The sequence below is a fragment of the Camelina sativa genome, chromosome 15 (assembly GCF_000633955.1).
Source record: "Camelina sativa cultivar DH55 chromosome 15, Cs, whole genome shotgun sequence".
NCBI classification, from domain to species: domain Eukaryota; kingdom Viridiplantae; phylum Streptophyta; class Magnoliopsida; order Brassicales; family Brassicaceae; genus Camelina; species Camelina sativa.
In genome coordinates this window covers 15177412-15199852 of record NC_025699.1, presented here as the reverse complement: position 1 = coordinate 15199852, position 22441 = coordinate 15177412, and the positions used below count along the sequence as shown (strand labels likewise).

At 34.8% G+C, this 22441-nt stretch overlaps 4 protein-coding genes across 5 annotated transcripts; 2 read left to right on the top strand and 2 right to left on the bottom strand.

Moving 5' to 3' along the window:
• LOC104746841 (phosphate transporter PHO1) lies at window positions 1433-8870 on the top strand. Its single transcript, XM_010468376.1, has 15 exons — window positions 1433-1826; window positions 2918-3010; window positions 3377-3596; window positions 4202-4559; window positions 4653-4701; window positions 4800-4871; window positions 4958-5087; window positions 5208-5328; window positions 5474-5723; window positions 5828-5932; window positions 7569-7613; window positions 7697-7849; window positions 7941-8219; window positions 8289-8425; window positions 8519-8870. Exons 1-15 carry the CDS (start codon window positions 1578-1580, stop codon window positions 8607-8609), a joined length of 2352 nt encoding a protein of 783 aa, XP_010466678.1. The 5' UTR covers window positions 1433-1577; the 3' UTR covers window positions 8610-8870.
• On the bottom strand, window positions 9009-12445 carry LOC104746840 (long-chain-alcohol oxidase FAO3). 2 transcript variants are annotated; one of them, XM_010468375.2, is made up of 3 exons: window positions 12119-12445; window positions 11611-11883; window positions 9009-10874 (listed from the first exon to the last, which is right to left on the bottom strand). In XM_010468375.2, exons 1-3 carry the CDS (start codon window positions 12326-12328, stop codon window positions 9117-9119), a joined length of 2241 nt encoding a protein of 746 aa, XP_010466677.1. In that variant the 5' UTR covers window positions 12329-12445; the 3' UTR covers window positions 9009-9116. The 2 variants fall into 2 exon arrangements, with proteins under 2 accessions (XP_010466677.1, XP_019092651.1); XM_019237106.1 differs by having other exon boundaries at window positions 11611-11898; window positions 12241-12372.
• On the bottom strand, window positions 17665-18750 carry LOC104748482. The gene has a single exon (XM_010470118.1). It carries the CDS (start codon window positions 18748-18750, stop codon window positions 17665-17667), a length of 1086 nt encoding a protein of 361 aa, XP_010468420.1.
• Window positions 20571-22348, top strand: LOC104746839 (probable plastid-lipid-associated protein 6, chloroplastic). Its single transcript, XM_010468374.2, has 4 exons — window positions 20571-20989; window positions 21084-21320; window positions 21737-21863; window positions 21961-22348. Exons 1-4 carry the CDS (start codon window positions 20726-20728, stop codon window positions 22173-22175), a joined length of 843 nt encoding a protein of 280 aa, XP_010466676.1. The 5' UTR covers window positions 20571-20725; the 3' UTR covers window positions 22176-22348.

The window sequence follows — 22441 nt, the reverse complement described above, 5'->3', positions numbered from 1 at the left end:
CCGACTCCAACATTATTCTTGTCTTTAAAATTCATATGCATCAAAATGCTCATGAAATTCTCAGCATTATGTTTAACGTAGATAATTATTGGGAAACAAAAATGATTTGCTAAACATTTGAAAATAAAAATCAGTCACCAGTTTGATACATCTGATGATGACTATGGTCTCGATAGTTTTTTTGGTGTCGATATTTTTATTTTTGTGTTTCTTTTTGTGTTTGCATATATTTTTGTATGTTCTAATAATGTTTAAGTACAAAGAAATCCACAACTTTTAGTACTTTAATCAATATAAGAAAAATAAAATACAACAGCCAATACAAACATAAACTTTTGGTATTTAATCCATTTGTGTGTTGCTTTTGTGTTTAAAAACTTAAAGAATATTTGATAAGAAGTGAAGATAATTTTTTTTAGTAAATGGGAAAAATTATTCAATATTGAAACGCAGACCAAAGTGCTAAAATTTACGTTTAAATAAGAGAAATTTCTTTATGGTTTAGAATTTGGGATTGAATGCACTCAGAAAAATTATTAACAGTTATTTAATCGAAACTTATAGTATTACTCTTGAAACATATATACTGTACTGTATGTAAGTTTCGATAGTGATAAAATGTACATCATCTTTCTTTTTTTTTTTTTTTTGAACGAAATAAAATGTACATCATCTAAGTGATATATTAAAAATTTTTGGCATAGGAATTAATAAAAAACATAAATTTTGTAATCTTATGTTGTCTTTTCTATATGAAGTTAAAATTTTAGAACAAAAATGTTGAATTAATAACAAAAGAAACTTTACGAAATACAAATACTTAGAAAATAACTTAATTTAAAATTTCCATAATATCATTTAAAATGATATGGAGGAAGTATGCCTTAATATGAATCTGGTCTCTCGATTAGCATAACAAAGCTATCAAGAAGTTGTTTATTGTATCACGATTCATATTATTAAAATAAGTATACATAATACACGTAATATTACATCATGGATCATAATTATACGTATAATGGATAAAGTACTACTATTTTTGGAAAAAGAATGTATGCAAGATAAATTAAAATATTATCCTTGTTGAATGCAATAGAAGTGTGTTTGTGTGTGGGATTCGTGACGAGTTGCACTACTCACACCAATACTAACGAGTGCGTTATATTCAAATCTATATATGTGAGTGTAATTAAGCTTCGCATAATGGCCAAGCAAATTTAATATAAAAAAACAAAAGTTTCCATTTCCCATTTTTATTAACTTTACTTTTACAAATCGCATCAAAAAGTTAAATCTCCTCGTAGCTGCAAACCATGTGTGTTAAAAATATTTTATTTCCATTAAATTAAATAGTCAGTGACCATAAAAAAAAAATATATAGAAACTAAAAATTCACCTTCTCTACACGTCTTTCTCTCTATATATACAAACTTTCTTCTTTCCCTCTTAATGCCTCTCTTAACATTAAACACCTCTCTCTCTTTCTCTCCTCCTTCTCCTTCCTCACATTATAATTTCTTCCCAAGTCAATATTAACATTTATCTAATCAAAACGGAAGAAACTATATGCGAAGAAGATGGTGAAGTTCTCCAAGGAGCTAGAGGCACAACTCATACCAGAGTGGAAAGAGGCCTTTGTTAACTATTGTTTACTAAAGAAACAAATCAAGAAAATCAAAATCTCTCGTAAACCAAAACCGGCTTCTCATTACCCCATTGCTCATCACTCCGATTTTGGTCGATCAATTTTGGACCCGGTTCGTAAATTGGCCCGGACGTTATCGGATAAACTTTTTTCCAACTCAGAAAAACCAGAGATCCTCCAGGTAATTCAATCAGTTAGCTACTTTTATTTTTATCTTAATTAAGACAACATGCTTGATTCTTTTGTCGGTTTGAATGATTAGTTTTTTAAGTTCCGTGTAAACTTTTTGTAACCTTTGCTAATCAAACTAGATTACAAGTCTAAACGCATTTACCCGCAGTTTGAACATTGATACCATTAGGGACTAAAATATTATAATTGGTGAGACCGTATGTTTTGAGTTTGTCGGATAAACTGTGTGTGTTTACTCTCAACTATTTAGCTTTGAAAAATTTGGAATATAAATTTTAAGGAGAACGTTTATGTAATGATTTAGTTATTATCTTGTTTGGTCCTATGATTGTTTCGATGGAGTTTCGTGTCTGCTTACGTCTTTGTAATTGCTTACGCGTCAGAATTACCGGTTATTTCTGCTTTGTCTACATGAGAAATTTGCCTTTTTAATTTTTTTTTCTATTTTATTTGATTTTCACATTTTTATTATAGAGATATGTAAATATTACATATTTGGTAGAGTTTTGATATGTTAAGTCTTGTGGACCAAGTTAGAAATTTTTTAGTGTGTATCGAATATGTAATATTTACATATCTTCGTATCTCTGTTCAGGAAAACAATCATTTATGCATATGATTTAGACCTTATAACTTTAGCTTACCTAAGTAACCTACCGGTTTCCTAATTTAAGAAAAATCCTATAACTTCACTATCCCTAAAATCTGCAATATTTTTAATTTTTCAGAAAACAAATTAATGCTTACTTATTAGACTGTATTTCTCTCATGTTAGAGGTTGATATCGCTAATTCCAAAAAAAAAGGTTTGTATTTCTTCATAGTCTCACGAAAGCCAAAGATGCGGAAACGGTTGTGAAGATTGTGATATCTCACGAAACCATCGTGACGGGGGAAAATATATATAAAGACATAACAAACTCACAAGTCACCACCCCTAATTCAATGACACGTCTGAGAAAATATCAAAATAAAATAAATATGATGTTTACATGGTTTGTTGAATTAAATGAATTTTGTTGACAAAATAAAAAATCAAACTAAAATTAATATCATGTTTTTGTTTTCGTGAAATTAACAGGTAAGGAGAAGACGAAATAGCTCAGAAACTGGAGATGATGTTGAGGAGATTTACCAAACTGAACTTGTTCAGCTGTTCTCTGAAGAAGACGAGGTATAAAGCTTAACCTTAAATATTTGATCTATTATTCTGATTCTATATTTAGCCATAATGCCATATTAATACACTTTTTCCTATTAAAAAAACTTGAATAAGAATTATGGTGCATTTATCTTTGCGACTTTATTTAATGTATATCATCATCAGTATTAATACTACGGATTTGTTTTTTTCTTACTATTGAAAAGCAGACAATTAAATAAGATATAGTAGTGTTTTTATTGCTAGCCTAAATTGCACACAACACCCACTTCCTAAATCCTAATGAAGATGGTCAAATTAAAACTACTTTTTCTCTTCCACTAGAGGCATAAACGTTTGAACTAAGTATTTGGATGCTTTTGTTATTGTTTCTTTCAGGTTAAAGTGTTTTTCGCAAGACTAGATGAAGAACTAAACAAAGTGAATCAGTTCCACAAGGCCAAAGAAACAGAGTTTTTGGGAAGAGGAGAGATTCTCAAGAAACAGTTGGAGATTCTTGCAGAACTCAAACAGATCTTAAGTGATCGGAAGAAGAGAAACTTGTCTGGATCACATCGCTCCTTCTCATCTTCTGCTCGAAACTCTGATTTCTCAGCAGGTCAGTCTCCTTTCTTATTAATGCTTTTAATACAAGTTAGGTCTGATTGAGGGTAGTTTAATAAATTCCACAAGTTGACATAGACTCTTTAAAAAGCTAGCCATTAATATATCTGAGATATGACGTGGTCTGCACCCATTAGAAAACCACAAAAGTGCATGTCCTAAAGGCCGTTTACGTAGTGCGGCTAGTAAAAAGGAAAGTAGGTTATTTAATCTTTTATAACTCTATTTACAATTAATAATTCAAGTAATTCACAATAGAATTATAGAAATTTTACTACTGAAATGACAATTTGTTAAGCTTACGAATCTATTGCACGTGGATGCAAAACTCGAAGCTGCAAATATTTGAAAGAGAGAATTTTAGAGTTTAGAGATTTTATATGTCGACATATATATTCAATGGCCGACAAGAACATGAGAACACAAATCGAATTCTACTAACAAACAAAAAAAATGTTTGTGAGTAAGAAAATAAAAATGGGCCGACAATAGATGACAAGGTCGACACATTTTTTTTTATTTTTTCTCTTAGATCTTGTGTCTTTTGTTATTAGTAACAAAATATATAATTTTGTTTTGATTTATTTTCTTATTGTTTAGGGTCTCCTGGAGAACTAAGTGAGACACAAAGTGAAGCGTCAAGAACTGATGAAATAATAGATGCACTTGAGAGGAACGGTGTGAGTTTCATAAACTCTGCAACGAGGAGCAAAACAAAAGGAGGCAAACCAAAAATGTCTCTTCGAGTCGACATCCCCGACGCCGTGGCTGGAGCCGAAGGTGGCGGTGCAAGATCCATAGCCACTGCCACTTCTGTCCTGTGGGAAGAGCTCGTCAACAACCCAAGAAGCGGCGGAGGAGATTTCATCAACCGGAAAAAGATTCAATGCGCCGAGAAGATGATACGAAGTGCCTTTGTTGAGCTCTACAGAGGTCTTGGCTTGTTAAAGACTTACAGGTAGATTCATTGACCGACTCAATATCATAATATTTTTATTTGGTAATGATTTCGATGTTTTATAATTCTTGGTTTTGCTTTTTATTTTGGCAGCTCGTTGAATATGATAGCTTTTACAAAAATAATGAAGAAATTTGATAAGGTAAAGGGGCTTGTAGATGTTACTTTCGGTTATAAACCAATGACAAAAAGATAATTTATAGTGGTTAAATGATGAATCTTTTAAATATGGACCAACAGGTTTCTGGTCAGCAAGCATCATCAACTTATCTCAAAGTCGTAAAGAGATCGCAATTTATCAGCTCTGATAAGGTAATACTTAAATCTTATAATTAGTTAAATAAAAGGAGGTCTAATGCTATGTATTGAAAGACTAATTGATTTATTAAAAAACGAAGGTGGTAAGACTGATGGACGAAGTGGAGTCCGTATTCACAAAGCACTTCGCCAACAATGACAGGAAAAAGGCCATGAAATTCTTGAAACCCCACCAGACTAAAGATTCTCACATGGTCACTTTCTTTGTTGGTACTTACTTTTTTATTTTCTCTATCTCTACTACTACTTTACTTCTTTTATTTTCAAGAAAAAAAAAAACAATTCACCAAGAGTTTAAACAAATTAAAATTGTTTTTTTTTGTTCGGCAGGATTGTTTACGGGTTGCTTCATCTCATTGTTTAGTATTTACATAATACTTGCACATCTTTCTGGAATCTTCACCTCTGGTGCCCAAGTCTCTTATATGGAGACTGTCTATCCTGTTTTCAGGTAATTAACGAATATATTCATTATTTGCAACATAAATATAAAAAAAACCAATGAGTAATCAATTCAACACAAAGAGAACATATTCTTTTTTTTTGTTATTTATTCTGATAATTTGTATATATTTTCGTTGTTTTACAAAATGCAGTGTTTTTGCGTTGCTGAGTCTACACATGTTCATGTACGGATGCAATCTGTTCATGTGGAAGAATACGAGGATAAACTATACGTTCATCTTCGAGTTTGCACCAAACACAGCGTTGCGTTACCGGGACGCGTTTCTGATGGGAACCACATTCATGACCTCGGTCGTGGCCGCTATGGTCATCCACCTCATACTCCGCGCCGCCGGTTTCTCAGCCAGTCAAGTTGATACCATCCCTGGCATACTTCTCCTGGTAAATCTTAATTACTTATAAGTTTGATTAGTCATATGGAACGTTTTAACGGCAATCGCAGTTTCAAAACGCTAATTTCTCTTTTTTTGGTGTGCATGCGACAGATCTTCATTTGTGTCTTGATTTGCCCTTTTGACACATTTTATCGTCCAACAAGATTCTGCTTCATTCGCATCTTGCGGAACATTGTTTGCTCACCTTTCTACAAGGTAAACCAATATGTTTATATATTTNTATTTTCTCTATCTCTACTACTACTTTACTTCTTTTATTTTCAAGAAAAAAAAAAACAATTCACCAAGAGTTTAAACAAATTAAAATTGTTTTTTTTTGTTCGGCAGGATTGTTTACGGGTTGCTTCATCTCATTGTTTAGTATTTACATAATACTTGCACATCTTTCTGGAATCTTCACCTCTGGTGCCCAAGTCTCTTATATGGAGACTGTCTATCCTGTTTTCAGGTAATTAACGAATATATTCATTATTTGCAACATAAATATAAAAAAAACCAATGAGTAATCAATTCAACACAAAGAGAACATATTCTTTTTTTTTGTTATTTATTCTGATAATTTGTATATATTTTCGTTGTTTTACAAAATGCAGTGTTTTTGCGTTGCTGAGTCTACACATGTTCATGTACGGATGCAATCTGTTCATGTGGAAGAATACGAGGATAAACTATACGTTCATCTTCGAGTTTGCACCAAACACAGCGTTGCGTTACCGGGACGCGTTTCTGATGGGAACCACATTCATGACCTCGGTCGTGGCCGCTATGGTCATCCACCTCATACTCCGCGCCGCCGGTTTCTCAGCCAGTCAAGTTGATACCATCCCTGGCATACTTCTCCTGGTAAATCTTAATTACTTATAAGTTTGATTAGTCATATGGAACGTTTTAACGGCAATCGCAGTTTCAAAACGCTAATTTCTCTTTTTTTGGTGTGCATGCGACAGATCTTCATTTGTGTCTTGATTTGCCCTTTTGACACATTTTATCGTCCAACAAGATTCTGCTTCATTCGCATCTTGCGGAACATTGTTTGCTCACCTTTCTACAAGGTAAACCAATATGTTTATATATTTTAGTTACTTTCAGCACAAGCAATCTGCAGAAACGTGGTTTTAAGTTTTATTGGTTTTGTACGGAATAGGTTTTGATGGTTGATTTCTTCATGGCCGATCAACNAAACCAATGAGTAATCAATTCAACACAAAGAGAACATATTCTTTTTTTTTGTTATTTATTCTGATAATTTGTATATATTTTCGTTGTTTTACAAAATGCAGTGTTTTTGCGTTGCTGAGTCTACACATGTTCATGTACGGATGCAATCTGTTCATGTGGAAGAATACGAGGATAAACTATACGTTCATCTTCGAGTTTGCACCAAACACAGCGTTGCGTTACCGGGACGCGTTTCTGATGGGAACCACATTCATGACCTCGGTCGTGGCCGCTATGGTCATCCACCTCATACTCCGCGCCGCCGGTTTCTCAGCCAGTCAAGTTGATACCATCCCTGGCATACTTCTCCTGGTAAATCTTAATTACTTATAAGTTTGATTAGTCATATGGAACGTTTTAACGGCAATCGCAGTTTCAAAACGCTAATTTCTCTTTTTTTGGTGTGCATGCGACAGATCTTCATTTGTGTCTTGATTTGCCCTTTTGACACATTTTATCGTCCAACAAGATTCTGCTTCATTCGCATCTTGCGGAACATTGTTTGCTCACCTTTCTACAAGGTAAACCAATATGTTTATATATTTTAGTTACTTTCAGCACAAGCAATCTGCAGAAACGTGGTTTTAAGTTTTATTGGTTTTGTACGGAATAGGTTTTGATGGTTGATTTCTTCATGGCCGATCAACTTACTAGCCAGGTAAATTGACTGATTCAACATCCATAGATTTTTACGACATCGAATTTAGTCGATAACTAAATTATTAATCGTGTTCTATTCAGATTCCATTGCTGAGACATCTTGAGTCAACTGGGTGCTACTTCATGGCTCAAAGCTTCAAAACACACGAATACAATACCTGCAAAAACGGAAGAATCTACAGAGAACTTGCTTACTTAATTTCTTTCTCACCTTACTTCTGGCGTGCCATGCAAGTAAGTTTGCTTAGGACTTTTTGCGCTCTGTTTTTTTTAATCAAGTCCCTTAAAACCTCTTAACTAACATACTATGAGCATTAATTTACAGTGTATAAGGAGATGGTGGGACGAATCAAACAGTGATCATCTAATAAACATGGGAAAATACGTGTCAGCGATGGTTGCAGCCGGAGTTCGCATAACCTACGCGAGAGAAAGCACAACCTTGTGGTTAACCATGGTGCTTGCGAGCTCTGTTGTGGCCACCATTTATCAGTTATACTGGGACTTTGTCAAGGATTGGGGTCTTCTAAACCCTAAATCCAAAAATCCATGGCTAAGGGACAATTTGGTTCTCCGGAACAAGAACTTCTACTACCTCTCCATTGTAAGTCTATCACATAGTCATAACGTGTTTCGCATGTTAAGATCTTCTACTAAATGCTGAGTTGTTCAGGCGTTGAATTTGGTGTTGCGAGTTGCTTGGATCGAGACTATAATGAGATTCAGGGTCAGCCCTGTCCAGTCTCATTTGCTAGATTTCTTATTGGCTTCCCTTGAAGTCATTCGTCGAGGACACTGGAACTTTTACAGGTAAAAAAAGTTCACCTATGTCTAGAGATTACTCTGTTAAACTTGATTATGGATGCTAATTAAATATGAATCTTTTCTTTTTTGTAATTACAGAGTGGAGAATGAGCATTTGAACAATGTTGGCCAGTTTAGGGCAGTGAAGACCGTACCATTACCGTTCCGTGACATGGACTCAGACGGTTAAACAAAGATAAGGGTTTTATACTTTGGAGGGTTTAAGTCTTGAACCAAGTTCCAAGGATATGAAGGAAGCATTTCGGATTTTGCATCGATGTAACCATATCGAGGAATAACCTTTGGGAAACTCTCGAAATTGCCTAACCAATTTATCCTTTAAAATATGAAACATGGGGCTAATGAATTCTAGAACTGTTAAACCCTCCAAAGTGTAAAACGAACATCACAATTTAACTTCCTAGTTTATATATTGATTTCTGTAAATTTTGATTTGAGTTTTATTTTCAATAAGTCTTCTTTTTCTAATAAAGAATGTCACTATCTGCTCAAATTATATATTTAACTTTCTTCTCGTTTATTTCTTAGTCTAATTAGCCCGGTTTTATTTATAGGACGAGTCTTTAACTATGAAATATCATATTGGTCACACATAATTTGATTTTGATTAATAGGAATAACTTTACAACTTAGATAAACACGAAATTTTATGCAAGGATATAGAAACCACTAAGCTTTAGTGAGATATGCCAGTGGTCATAGACTTAGCGATTCGTGTGGAGATACAATAAGCGGTAGACATGACTGTGATCATAGGATTAACACCAACAGCACTAGGCAACGCACTTGCATCGCACACAAACAACCTCTCAGCTTCCCAACTCTCTCCATTCAAATCTATTGCACCTTCTTTTTCATTTTCTCCGATCCTACAGCTTCCCATCTGATGAGCTGAGCAATAAATGTTCCATTTCTCAGTCATCCCCTTTGGCCCTTCCTCTGAACTCACCGAGTCCAAGAACTCTTCGATCGAATTCTCATCAACACCTTTGCATTTTAGTATCTTCCCATCGCTTCTGTGAGTTCCCACTTCCTCTGCTCCAGCTGCAATTAGTATCCTCAACGACTGTCTAAGCCCGGCTATGATATTACCTTTATCGGTTTTGTCGACGACGTACCTTATCCTTCCTTCGGTTTTCACTTCCCCTGATCCGCGATCTCTAACTATGGTTATGAGACTCGCGGTTCTTGAGTATCTAGCCATTCTCGTCTTCATGTCAAGCCCTGAGGTCCAAGGAAATAGCACCGAGAATGAACCTGGTCCTAATGACGCTGTCTCTATGATGGCTCTAACTTCTGAATCTTCTGAAAACACTTTGCTCACTGATGTTATGATCCCGCCTTCGTAGGACTTGCCCTTGAAACTGAGACTAGAAGATTTCTTCTCCGGGAAGTAACCCCACGACATTAGAGTAGGGTGTAGGTGAAGGTTTCTACCGATGTTTCGGTTTCTCAACCCGCTCGAGATCATCAAAGGAGGTGTTAAAAGAGAACCCCCTGCCGAAACCGTAACTTTAGCTTCGATTATAAGCTTCTTTGCTATGTTTCCGTTTAAAGACTTCGCCATAACTCCCAAACACTTCATTTGCTTGCCTCCTACGTTACTACCCTTCTTTTCGAGTATGAATCTCTCCGCTTTACATCCCGTTAGAACCACTGCGCCGTGACTCACCGCGTCAACAAGCCAAGTCTGGTCGCTTCCTTTCTTGTCTCCTTGTCTACATCCATACCCGCAAGATCCGCAATAATGACCCTCTGAGGAGTTACGCGGCACGTTTTCGACATTAACCCCAATATTTTCGCAACCTTTTCTCAAAATCTGATTCTGAAAACTCTCCATTTCACATTTCTCCGTGACACCCATCCTTTTCCACACGACGTCCATAGCCGAAACATATTCTTTAGTACCGTAAAAAGGTATCTTTTGATCCTCTGACCATTCTTGAAGAACCGACTTCGGCGTTTTGATACACGCAGACCAGTTCACAGCAGACCCACCACCTACCGTAGCTCCAGCCAAAACCATAAGGTTCCCATCAACAGTTGGGAGAATCCCTCCATTTTCGTATAGTTTGTCCATGCCAGGACCTTCGTAAGGACGATAATCGGACGGCGTATAGTAACTTCCTTTTTCAAGAACAACCACTTTCAAACCAGATTTTGCTAGAACAGAAGCAGCCACGCCTCCTCCTGAACCAGATCCGATCACCACAGCGTCACATTTGATTCTGATGGTATCCTGGTCCATATCGTGGTCAGCTTCAAGGCCTTTTCGAGCAAGTGATTCGAGGAGAGTCTGCTCTGTTTCATTCATAGTCTCCACTATACCTTTCTCAAGAGGTCTTGCTTTATAGGTTTCAGATGGTTTGTTTTCGTCAAGATTCACGTGGTAGCCTATTGCTTCCCATGCCGGGTTTTCACCTTTTGGACTCACCTACAATAAAAATAAGCAACAGATAAATCAAGAAATTCTTGAAGATTTATATTAGTAGCTCTGTTTTTACGTAAAATCATACTGAAATATAAAGGCTTTTAATCCGAATTTTTTGTTTTGGTATAAGATTTTCATTTTTTTTTTTGTTATGCCTTTAGTATACGATATTAAGTAGCTTTGATACACTTAAGATCTAGGTTTTTTCATATTTGTGGGACCAATTGTTTATGTAAAGTAAATTAGTAACTTTTGTAACCAAAATAACAGTGAAATTAGTAGTTACATACGCTAAAGTAAATATCGTATATATAAATTAATAATTGTTTGGTACGGTTTTAGGTTTAAGCTTTTCTAATTTGTGGATATTTGGAATATTAATAATAACCTAAATAAAACAAATTATATAGTATGAGTGTTGGTTTAAAACGATTTAAACTTGGATGATTTTACTTAAAACATATCATTAATTTTAACAGAAAATACGTGTTTCAGTTCTTTTGGCTCTATTTGATTTCACTTTTTGTATTTTGTATTTTTGTTAAACTTTGGATGTATAGTAAATATTTAAATCTTAACCATAAGATTCAGTTTCCGATTACTTGGATATATTTTAGACTAGTTTATCCGGATTGAACAACATAATCTATCTATGTGGTTGAGACAAAGTCTTGGACTTGGTGTAACAAAAAAAACAAAAAACAAAAAACAGAAAACAGAGAGGATTTGAGATATATACCCGAGAGAAGAAACAGAAGAGGAAGATAACTTTGATGTAGACAAAACCAGCTCTAATAGGAGTTAAAATCCAATTTCTGAATTGTTTCTGAATTACTCTTTCCCTCTTCTCCAATGACAGCTCACTGAACTTCTCAACAAAAGGCCATCTCGTGACCAAACACTCGGTTCCACAAATGAGCAAGGTCCCAAGCCGAGAAGCAAGCAAGAACAATATAAGCCTAGTAACAAGACAAGCTTCCATCGTCGCTCGTTTTGTGAGCAGCTCCATACTCTGCATCCATTAATAACAACAACAAGTCTTTCACTTTTTTACTCAAAACCTAGGGTTCTATTTTTAATAACTCAATATTTTTTGACATTTTAGGGTTTATGGAGAACCACAAACAAATCATTAGGTCACACGTTCTTGATTTATGTTTAAAAAAAACAAAAAAAAAGTTGGAGCACTTGAAAAAAAAAACAGAGGATTGAGTCGGTGAACACTGAACAGAGAAAGTGTGTTGTACCTGGCAAAGGATAGGAGTTTGTGATGCAGATGTTGAGTAAAACGACCGGAGAGCCTCTTTCCGGTGGTTATTATCACCTGCGCCGGAGAGTTCTTCTTGCGGTGGCGCCACTGGAGGAAAGACAGCTTCACAAAAGCTAGCTAAGGTTTCCATCTCTGCCGCCGTGATGTCCCGGAGACTAAATTTTCCGGCGATTCTTTGCTTACCCATATCACACAATTCGCTCAAATTTGACAAAACAAAACAGAACAAAACTGGAAGGTTCTTAAAGTGTTTTCGAAGCGCAATCTTCGTTATGATACATATGGATGGACACAAGCTTACAGCTGTCTGCAATATATAGAAATAGTTAAATAAACCAAAATTGCTAAAGAACCCTCAAAACTTATTTAATTCTTTTTTGATGATTATAGTTTTTCTATTTGCCGTTTTAGAAAGTAGATGTACCTATTTGTCGTGATAGTCGTAATGATGATAATAGACAATTTTAATTGTTGTATATGAAAAGCGTTTTAGAAGTTATGATGATAATTGACAATTTAATTGTATATGTAAACAATTGGACCAAATATTGAGGATTTTTTGGAAACGATGCAAATAATCAACCCACGTTGTTGTTTCTTTCGATTTCTAACTTAAATGCCAAATTCCATTAGGTATCATACGATGTAGATAGAGTGTATATCTTTCAGGGACCGTATGTCAAATTCTCTGAAATAGTTGTTAATACACTAAACAATTGCAAAATATAGGGACTAGTATGCAATTGGTAGGCACTAGTATGGGTGAAGTCTATTTCAGTTTTTCTAGATTGGAACATGTGAAAATAACGGGCAACTATACGAAACGATTAGTAATTAATGATTAATTAATGATTGGAAAAAGTAACAAAAGTTTAGCAAAGTTCTCATAGTTAATAGAAATCACGTGCGATGCTCTTATTTGTTTATTTTTGTTTTTTTGTTTGTTTGTTTGTTTGACTACTACGATGCTCTAGAGACCACAATTTGAAACTTGTGATATCAAACTTGTGAGTTAAATGCAAGAGCCCCCATTACGGTTTTTAGCTTCCTTGTTGGTATACGTGTACTCGATTTCTTCTCACAAATTCGAATTATTATATGTAGACTTAAATACGAATCTACTGGCTTTCCTATTCGGCATACGTGTATAACTTTATAAAATACACGTAACCCTAAAAACAAATAATACTTTACAACGTCGCCGATCCTTTACAAAATACATATACATTAAATAGAGTGGTAGTTTGGCGGTTTGGGCAAGAAACTAGTTTTACTTCGTTCTAAGTTTCAGATATATAATATACGATGTGTTATAGTATTATCGCCTAGGCGCGGATCCATGAATTATGATACATAATGTATCGATTATTAAAACACAATTTCGATGAATTATTTATTAAAAAGGCGTACTTGGATGAGTTGTATTTTGCAGCAAATTTATGGGAATCAGTGGAAGCCAATTTGCCTTCAAGTCAGCATTTGCATGTCATGCAACAGTCAAGAGTGGTCATGCAGTTCCCATCTAACCAGGTGTCATCGAAGCATCCGATAACAAGTCAGACAAAAAAAAACTCTATCTATATTATAATTAGTTTTAGTGTAACCTAAGCTAACCTAAGCTAAGTGTTCTCTATCTACGATGAAGCCCTGCAACTCTGGTTCTCCACAAGACCTTACGCTCCTTCTTCCACTTCTACTTAAGTTATGAACACTTATAGGATATTACAAATTTTTTTAGCTATTATTTTCAAAAGATGAAGCATTCATTGTAAAAACGTTTTTTGGTTGAATACAATTTTACATTCATTCAAAAAAAAAAAAATATATGATTCTTTACTAATATAGTATGTTCTGATCCCAAATGGTTTGGTTAGAAGATTTCCTCTGCCTAGGTTATCGGTAAATATTGCATAATTGTTTGGTAATAAAGACATGTTCCGCTTTAACTTTTACAAATAAAAGTACAAAAACTGTTACCGTGGTGCATGAGCCAAGAGTGTACTAAGTTTAAATAAGGTTTTGTCTGATGAAAATATTCGACAGTTCACAAAAGTTTGATATTGATATATAAGTTAATTTTTTTGGCACTTATTTAAAACTTCTCTCAACTCATGTTTGATTTTACTTATTTAACCTTTTCAATAATTTTGTTTAATAAAATTCAACATCTTACCCTACTATTTTATATTTCCATATTTTTTTCTTTTATGATTTATAGTTACATATTTAATAATAATTATCGATTAAAACTTAGAGTAAACTAGAGCTAAATAATTGTTTATATTTTCTATAATATTTATAATTGATTTTTTTTTTGCAAGTAAAAAAAATAAGTTTAAACACACAAAAAGAATTGGTCAAGAATAATAGAAAATTATAATCAACAATGATGTTTTTTTCTATTTCCAAATGAAACGATACTAGTCTCTATTTATAGATTTTTTAAAATAATGAATTTTGTTCTTTTTTTATTTTATAAAAAATACATTAATATACAATAATTAAGATCAAATAATTAGGATGAGATAAAAATTAATAAAAGTATCATCAACCAATCAAAATAAAAGCAAGTTTTTCTACACAGAAAAAAACAATTTTCACTTGCGTACAACAGACTCACTGTCTTCTCCTCTCATAACTCGTTATATGCAATGCATGTCCCATTTTCTTCAGATTCAACCAGTACATGTGTTTTTTACAAAATTCAATAATCTCATTGCATCGATTAAACAGTTAAAATTTTTATTCAGCTACCTTATTATACATATTTAGGTGATATCGGCGCCAGGCGCAAAAATAAGATTTATTAATTGCTTAATTTTTTCGATATGGATGATGAATATAACATAAACAATATTATAGTAATAGATTTGAAAATATTTACATTATTGTAGTTTTCTGACTAAAATATTTCAAATCAAAAAAAAATTATTATTAACGGACCCCAACATTCCATAATTAATGTACACTTTCGAATTAGTTTTTTTTTCTTTTTTCAACCAAACATTAATTAAAAAGAATTCCAAAATTTGTATGTCAAACAGGAGAAAAAAAATTTACAAAAGAAATTACAAATCTGTTATTATTTATTATTCGACCAAATATTTTTAATGGGCTCTAAAAGCTTTACATTTTAGTTGTTGGCAAAATAAATCTTTAAAACACTCCCAAGTCTCAACATGACGTGTTTTGCGAAAACAACACTCCCATATTACATTTTCAAGCGGAGGCATCAGCAAAAAAAGTCTTCTTATAAAACATGCACGATGACTTGTAAAAAATGGTATTTCTCTTGTATAGGGGTCGGATTATGTGTTTTTGGGTTGTTGATTTTGCATTATTATGTGTAGTAATTACGAATTAGTATAGCTTAGTGCTTAAAAGTCAAAAATGTGGTTGGGCACAATTAAAGATGTGTTACAGGTTATTATTAATTAATTAAGTAATAATGTAAAGCAAACTAGCGTTTTATTCCAATTTCAAGATAGCCCACTTGTTATTAGACCTTTTTCCGTTAATCATGTTACTTTCACAAAAGCATTTCGTTTGGTTAAATAGACAATACGTGGATACTTAGTACTGGTAACTTAGAAAACGACTGATTTTTTTGTGTTAAGAAGATGTGTTTTTCACATGTTCTACTTGCAAAGGAATAATAAATGTGATCGTGCCAATTGATTATACTGTTTAACTATATATGTGTTCAGATTAATTGATTAAAATATATATTTTATAGTTTTTTTAAAAACTATTGCTGAAATTTTTCTTGTTCATTAGTATTCTTCCGTTTTAATATAAATGATGTTTTAGGTAAAGTTGTTTCAAAGTAATTCATGTGTTCAATATTACATGCAAAAAGTTAAATGTTAGAGCAGTTTTATCGATAAACAATGAAATTTCTTTAAATATCTATATATACTATTTAATTATATGTTTTTATAATGTTCTTCTGGTAATTAAATCATTGTATTTGTATATGTGACATTTTATCCAAAAAGTTAATAAATTATTTTATACAGTATGTGATTAGTAACAGTCTCTTTCTTTTCAATCCTTAATTTTTTATTAATATTCTTTCTGTTTTATAAAGAATGTCATTCTGAAGATTTTTTATTGTTTCACAAAAAGTGTTATTTTACAATTCCAATGTGATTTTTTCATTAAATTTTCTAATTACCATTAACCCAAAACTCATTTTTTATTGAATTTAAACCACTAATCACTTATTAAATAGAGGCAAACATATATAATTCTATGTTTTCTTTATTTGTGTGAATTGTGTCAAATGCACTCTTTGTGAAACAGAGGGAATATAATTCTGTCAGATACCGGGTGCTTTTATGAAAAAATCGATCAATTATAATTTTCATCATGTTTTTTTTTGTCAACCACATATTAATTATAATTTCCATCATGTTTTCTTATTGGTTGAATTCAATTAACTTAATAATATTTTATGTAAAAGAGATAAATCAAATAAAATGTTTTGTGTCTTTTTAATTGGTGTATCAAAAACCTTAAACATTAATAGTTTCAATTACAAGATAGCTTCAAAGTACTAAATTACGAGATAGCTTCAAATAATCGTGCCACACTAGATACAACAATTACTACATAATTAGGAAAACAATCAACATGTAATTAGAAATTGTGCACCAATATCTCTGAAAATTGTAAAAGCAAATAGAAGTTAAGTGTGTAACTCGAGTATTATTTTTAAATTGTAATCAAATGATTAAACGTTCATTCTCTACCATTTTCTCACCAAAATTTGACTTTGGAAACTCGCATTGCTTTGCGTTTGCAGCATTAATGGAGTATAAATTGTCGAGTATACTATAAATATATATATATATATAATGTGTTTTTTTGAACAACCCTATATATATATATATATATATATATATATATATATAATGTTATGCTAGAATCATACGAAAGTACATGAGTTATAAATGATGTCTTACTGTTTCCCATCTTATATTCGAATTTGAATCTCTTTCAAGTAGTATTTATTAACACTAATGTTTTTTAAAAAAATTGACCCTAATTATGTTTGTTTACCGATTAGTACGCATATAATTTCATCCAGATCCATTCACACTAAGTCACTAACGTGTCTACTTTTCTTGGTCGAACAGTTCGTCATTATTATTTACATGTTGCAAATAACCACAAATTGAGAAAAGGAAAGACTAAAAAACCTCGTAGAGCCCATGGTTTAGCACGCGGTATATCATGGACATAAATAGTAAACTGTAAACGGCAGAACCTAAACACACAAATGTCAACAAACTGAATTCAAGCTTTTAATACTACAACCCCCAATATAACTAGCTACAACATCATTTTTTTTCAACATAATTAGAACCCAACTGCCAAAAAGTTATCACAAATTGAAGTTTCAACCATTGAATTGCTGCCACCAAAAATTGGATGATATTATCTCTAAAGACAAGAACGAAAACAAAAACAGAAATTTTCTTATTTCATTTTTTTTTTTTTTTTGACAACAAAATAGAATCAGCTCAAATGAGCCAATTTTGGAGGAAACGAGTTCACAAAAAAAACATGTTGCGGAGAGAGTCTCGCTTGACGAGCCAGGGAGTCTGCATTGACGTTCGAGCTACGGGGAACAAAAGATAGAGAGAAGGAAGAAAACTCCGCTTGGTCTATCTTGATATCTTCTAGGTAGGTTGTAAAAGCCGGCCAGTCATGAGGAGAAGACACCATCTTCACCAGATCAGAACAGTCCGTATAGAAAGCCACGTCCCGGTAGACGTGTCCAATCATGCACCGCATAGCCCAAATAAAGGCTTCTACTTCAGCATGTAATGGAGATAAACTGCGTCGGAAATTGGTAGCTCCCATATCTGACCCCGAGTGACGGGTAGAACAAACCCAACCTGCACCTGCATAAGTATCCGACTCTTTCCAAGAGCCATCAACAAAACACCGATAACCTGTGAAAGAGGGGGGAAGGGAACGTATGGGCCCCCTTTGTCGAGAATTAGGGACTGGTGAAGTATGAGGTTGGTCCCCATCCTCAACCTCCACCTGAGCCTGCAACCAGACAGTTGCCTCGCCCTCCACCAATCGTACTACATCCAGGGGATTATCAATAACATTCTCAAAGACACGAGCATTTCGCGCTTTCCAAATATACCACATAATCCACGGAAAAGCGACTTTCTGTGATCCCGGCTTAGCATGACCCAAGAAATCATCCATGTTAGCGTATACAGACTCCGTCGGAAAAGAAACCGAACCTACAGGGACCTGAGCTAAAGCCCACACCTTCCTAGCCGGTGGGCACCGGAAAATAGCATGATTAATTGTTTCCTCCTCAGCCCCACATCGGACACACCTAGAATCGCACGCAATATCGCGACGCCGAAGATTAGCCGAAACCGAAATACATCCTGTCAAAACCTGCCACATAAAATGTTTTATTTTCGGTGGACATGAAACACACCAGATACCAGCCAAAAGGGGAGTAATCTCTGGACCCACACGAGAGACCGTAGTAGCCTGTGAACTTGCCGACCGTTCCGTATCATACCCAGACTTAACTGTATACTTACCAGATTTTGTAAAATGCCAACCCATGGAATCGGGTAGTCGGGTACTTCCTAAAGGAATGGCCCCAATCAGATCAACATCTTCCAGGGCAAAATGTGTGATAATCAATTAAATGAGAGATTTTAAGAGAAGGATCCTTGAAAGGACCCTTGATGTTCGCTGGTCTTGGGGATTGACCCGGTACCCAGGGGTCCGTCCAAATCGAAATGGACTCCCCCGAACCAACCCGTAAAATAAGCCCTTTATTAACCAAAGATCTAGCGGAAATAATACTTCTCCACCCATAAGAAGGAGAATAAGATCGTATCGGTTCCAAAGGATTGGAATTGCGATAGTACCTGCCTTTGAAAACCCGAGCAAACAAAGTATCCGGGGCGTCAATCAGCTGCCACAATTGCTTTGCCAACAAAGCCGAATTAAAAGCGTCAACATTCCTAAAACCCAAGCCCCCCAATTGCTTACTACAACAGAGCTTTTCCCAAGCTAACCAATGCATCCCCCCAGACTGTCCTGAAGAACTCCACCAAAAATTTGCCACCGCACTCGTGAGTTTTGACGTTATTGTTTTCGGTAAACGGAAGCACGACATTACAAATGTCGGGACCGCCGTAGCTACCGACTTGATCATCACCTCTTTTCCCCTCTTTTCCCTCTTTTACCGACAGGGTGATCCGTTGTCCCCTTATTTGTTTATTTTGTGCACGGAAGTCTTAGTGGCAAATATCCGGAGGGCAGAGCGGGATAAACTGATTACAGGGATTAAAGTTGCGAATAAGTGTCCCCTAATTACGCATTTGTTATTTGCGGATGACAGTCTATTTTTCTGCAAGGTTGATAGGGATCAATGTGGGGTAATTTTGGATATCTTAAAACAATATGAGGCAGTCTCGGGCCAGCAAATTAATTTTGCTAATTCTTCAATCCAATTTGGTCATAAGGTGGATGACGCTGTACGGACGGAGATGCAGGGGGGTTTTGGGGATTACGAATTTGGGTGGTATGGGATCATATCTAGGATTACCGGAGAGTCTGAGTGGGTCTAAGATAAAGGTTTTCTCGTTTGTTTGTGATCGTCTTCAGGGTCGAACGACGGGTTGGTCGGCAAAAGTTTCTTATTTCATTAAAAAAAAAAAAAACCCCTTTACTCAATTGATGACCTCATAAAACGTTTTTTTTTTCTCATGTAAGAATCCATTCGTACAGTACTAAAATATATATTCAAATACGAAATTGTATTATTTTCAAACTTCATCATCACTACCAAAAAGCAGAATACGTTGTTCTAAAAAAAGAAATGCATATATGAAAGGCATGCATGTCATATGACAAAAAGAGAGAAACACAACTGTACTAAGTATTGGAAGCAACATAATTTGTCCATTACAATTATGTCGATTAATTATTCGTCAATTAAATTGGTTAGGATGCAATAAATTTCTAACGCTTATGGAGAAATATGTACGGGGCAAATTAATAAAAATGAAACCAGAAACCTCTGATCATGAACGTGTGAATGTCAGAATTTGATTAGGCGGGTTAAATAACTACAAAAAATAGTTGGGGTCAAAGCTTCTGTAGATGTAAGTAACAACACTAGATCGAGCTAAATTGTAGACTTGAACAAAAGAATCATGTGAAATATTGTGGGATTGGGCATCTTCTGATATCTTATTGGGCTTTATGAGATCCTTATTTAACTCGATTTTGATTACATTATACATAGAATTGCATAAAACGACATGACTTATAGAAAATGTGAATGTAATAATGACAACATTTTTGGTTAATAAACACGTATTTAGGAAACGTGACAGCTTACGCGCTAACCCGTGGTGCTTCTCAAATCACACAAACTCAACAGAAAAAAAAAAAAAAAAAAAAAANAAAGACAAGACAAGAGAATCTTTTACTTCTGTTCTCTGTGTAGATGCTTCTTCTTCTTCTTCCCTAGAAATAAATATCTCAACTCTCTTCGTGTGTTTTTTTTCTTGATTAATCAACCATGGCGGCTTCTTCTACTATCTCATCATCACTACTACGTTCACCACCGGCGCTTCTTTCCGACCACCGCTCTTCTCCTCCGCCGTCCACCAGATGCTCTTTCTCTTCCTCTCCAGTTCCCAGATCGTCTCGTTTGCGTTTGACTCAGGCGAATTCGTCTCTCGTTGAGGTATCCATTGGCGGCGACAGAGATCCTCCACCACCTTCATCATCTGGATCGGGAGGAGACGACAAGGGAATCGCATTGCTCAAACTCAAATTACTTGTGAGTCTCTCTGATTCATAATAAAAAAGAATCAATTTTGTGATATTAGAATAAAGTTAGGGTTTTTATGTGTGTTGTGTTGTGAGAATTGTAGAGTGCAGTTTCGGGATTGAACAGAGGACTTGTGGCGAGTGTTGATGATTTACGAAAAGCTGAGGAAGCTGCTAAAGATCTTGAAACTGCTGGTGGACCTGTTGATTTAACCGATGGTCTTGATATACTCCAAGGGAAATGGAGGTTGTTGTATAGCAGCGCCTTCTCTTCTCGGTCTTTAGGTGGTAGCCGTCCTGGTTTACCCACTGGTCGTTTGATCCCTGTTACTCTTGGTCAGGTATATCTTGTCATGTGAATTCTTGAATCATTTCCTCTGTTTTCTTTTTTATCAGTCAAGATTTGGTTTTTTCGGGTATGTGGTCGAGTAGTGTGTATGTGTACCGTATGGTCTATTGAGTTTGAATGGTGATGAGATAAGAATCTAGCTTTCTAAGGTTTCAATTTTGCAATGTCAGCTATGTCCAAATCACTCGAAAGCAAACCTTTTTCTATGTTGCCAAGTATATGTGTATGTGTATGTGTATGGTCTGGTCTATCATTGGTAGTCTTGGTTGAACTTAACGATGATGAGCTAAGACTCTTGCTTTCTTTTGTTTAAATTTGGTAACGCACCTAACCTGAGTTAGTCTGTAGAAAGCAAACTTCTTTTATATTGTCTCTTGTTTCTGATTCATAAAAACTGTGTGGAACCAGGTGTTTCAACGGATTGATGTGTTTAGCAAAGACTTTGACAACATAGCAGAGGTGGAACTAGGTGCTCCTTGGCCATTTCCGCCATTAGAAGCCACTGCTACATTGGCTCACAAATTTGAACTCTTAGGTTTGTGTCTCTCTTTGTCTCGTGTTTTACGCTTATTGAATTGTGTAAGAGCAAAATGCTAATCCGCAGCATTTTTTGATATTGATGGGAAAAACAGGCACTTGCAAGATCAAGATAACATTTGAGAAAACAACAGTGAAGACATCAGGAAACTTATCGCAGATTCCTCCGTTTGATATCCCGAGGCTTCCCGATAGTTTCAGGCCATCATCAAACCCGGGAACTGGAGATTTTGAAGTCACCTATGTTGATGATAGCATGCGCATAACTCGCGGGGACAGAGGTGAACTTAGGGTATTTGTCATAGCTTAATTCTCAAGCATTGACATGTAAAAAGACGAACAAAAACAAACTTTCTGCTTGTAGCAGCCTCATGAGTTTTGTACAAATCATGTGAACAGTCTGTTCAGAACAGATAAAGTCATAACGATAAATGAGTGTCCTGTTAAATTAGCTATATAAATGAACTGCATGACTTGAGCTAATTGCACAACGATATAGAACTTTCAGATTCTGCATCATAATGCGGTCTCTATTGAGTTAGATTCTTGAATTTTTTCATAGAGAGAGAACAGATT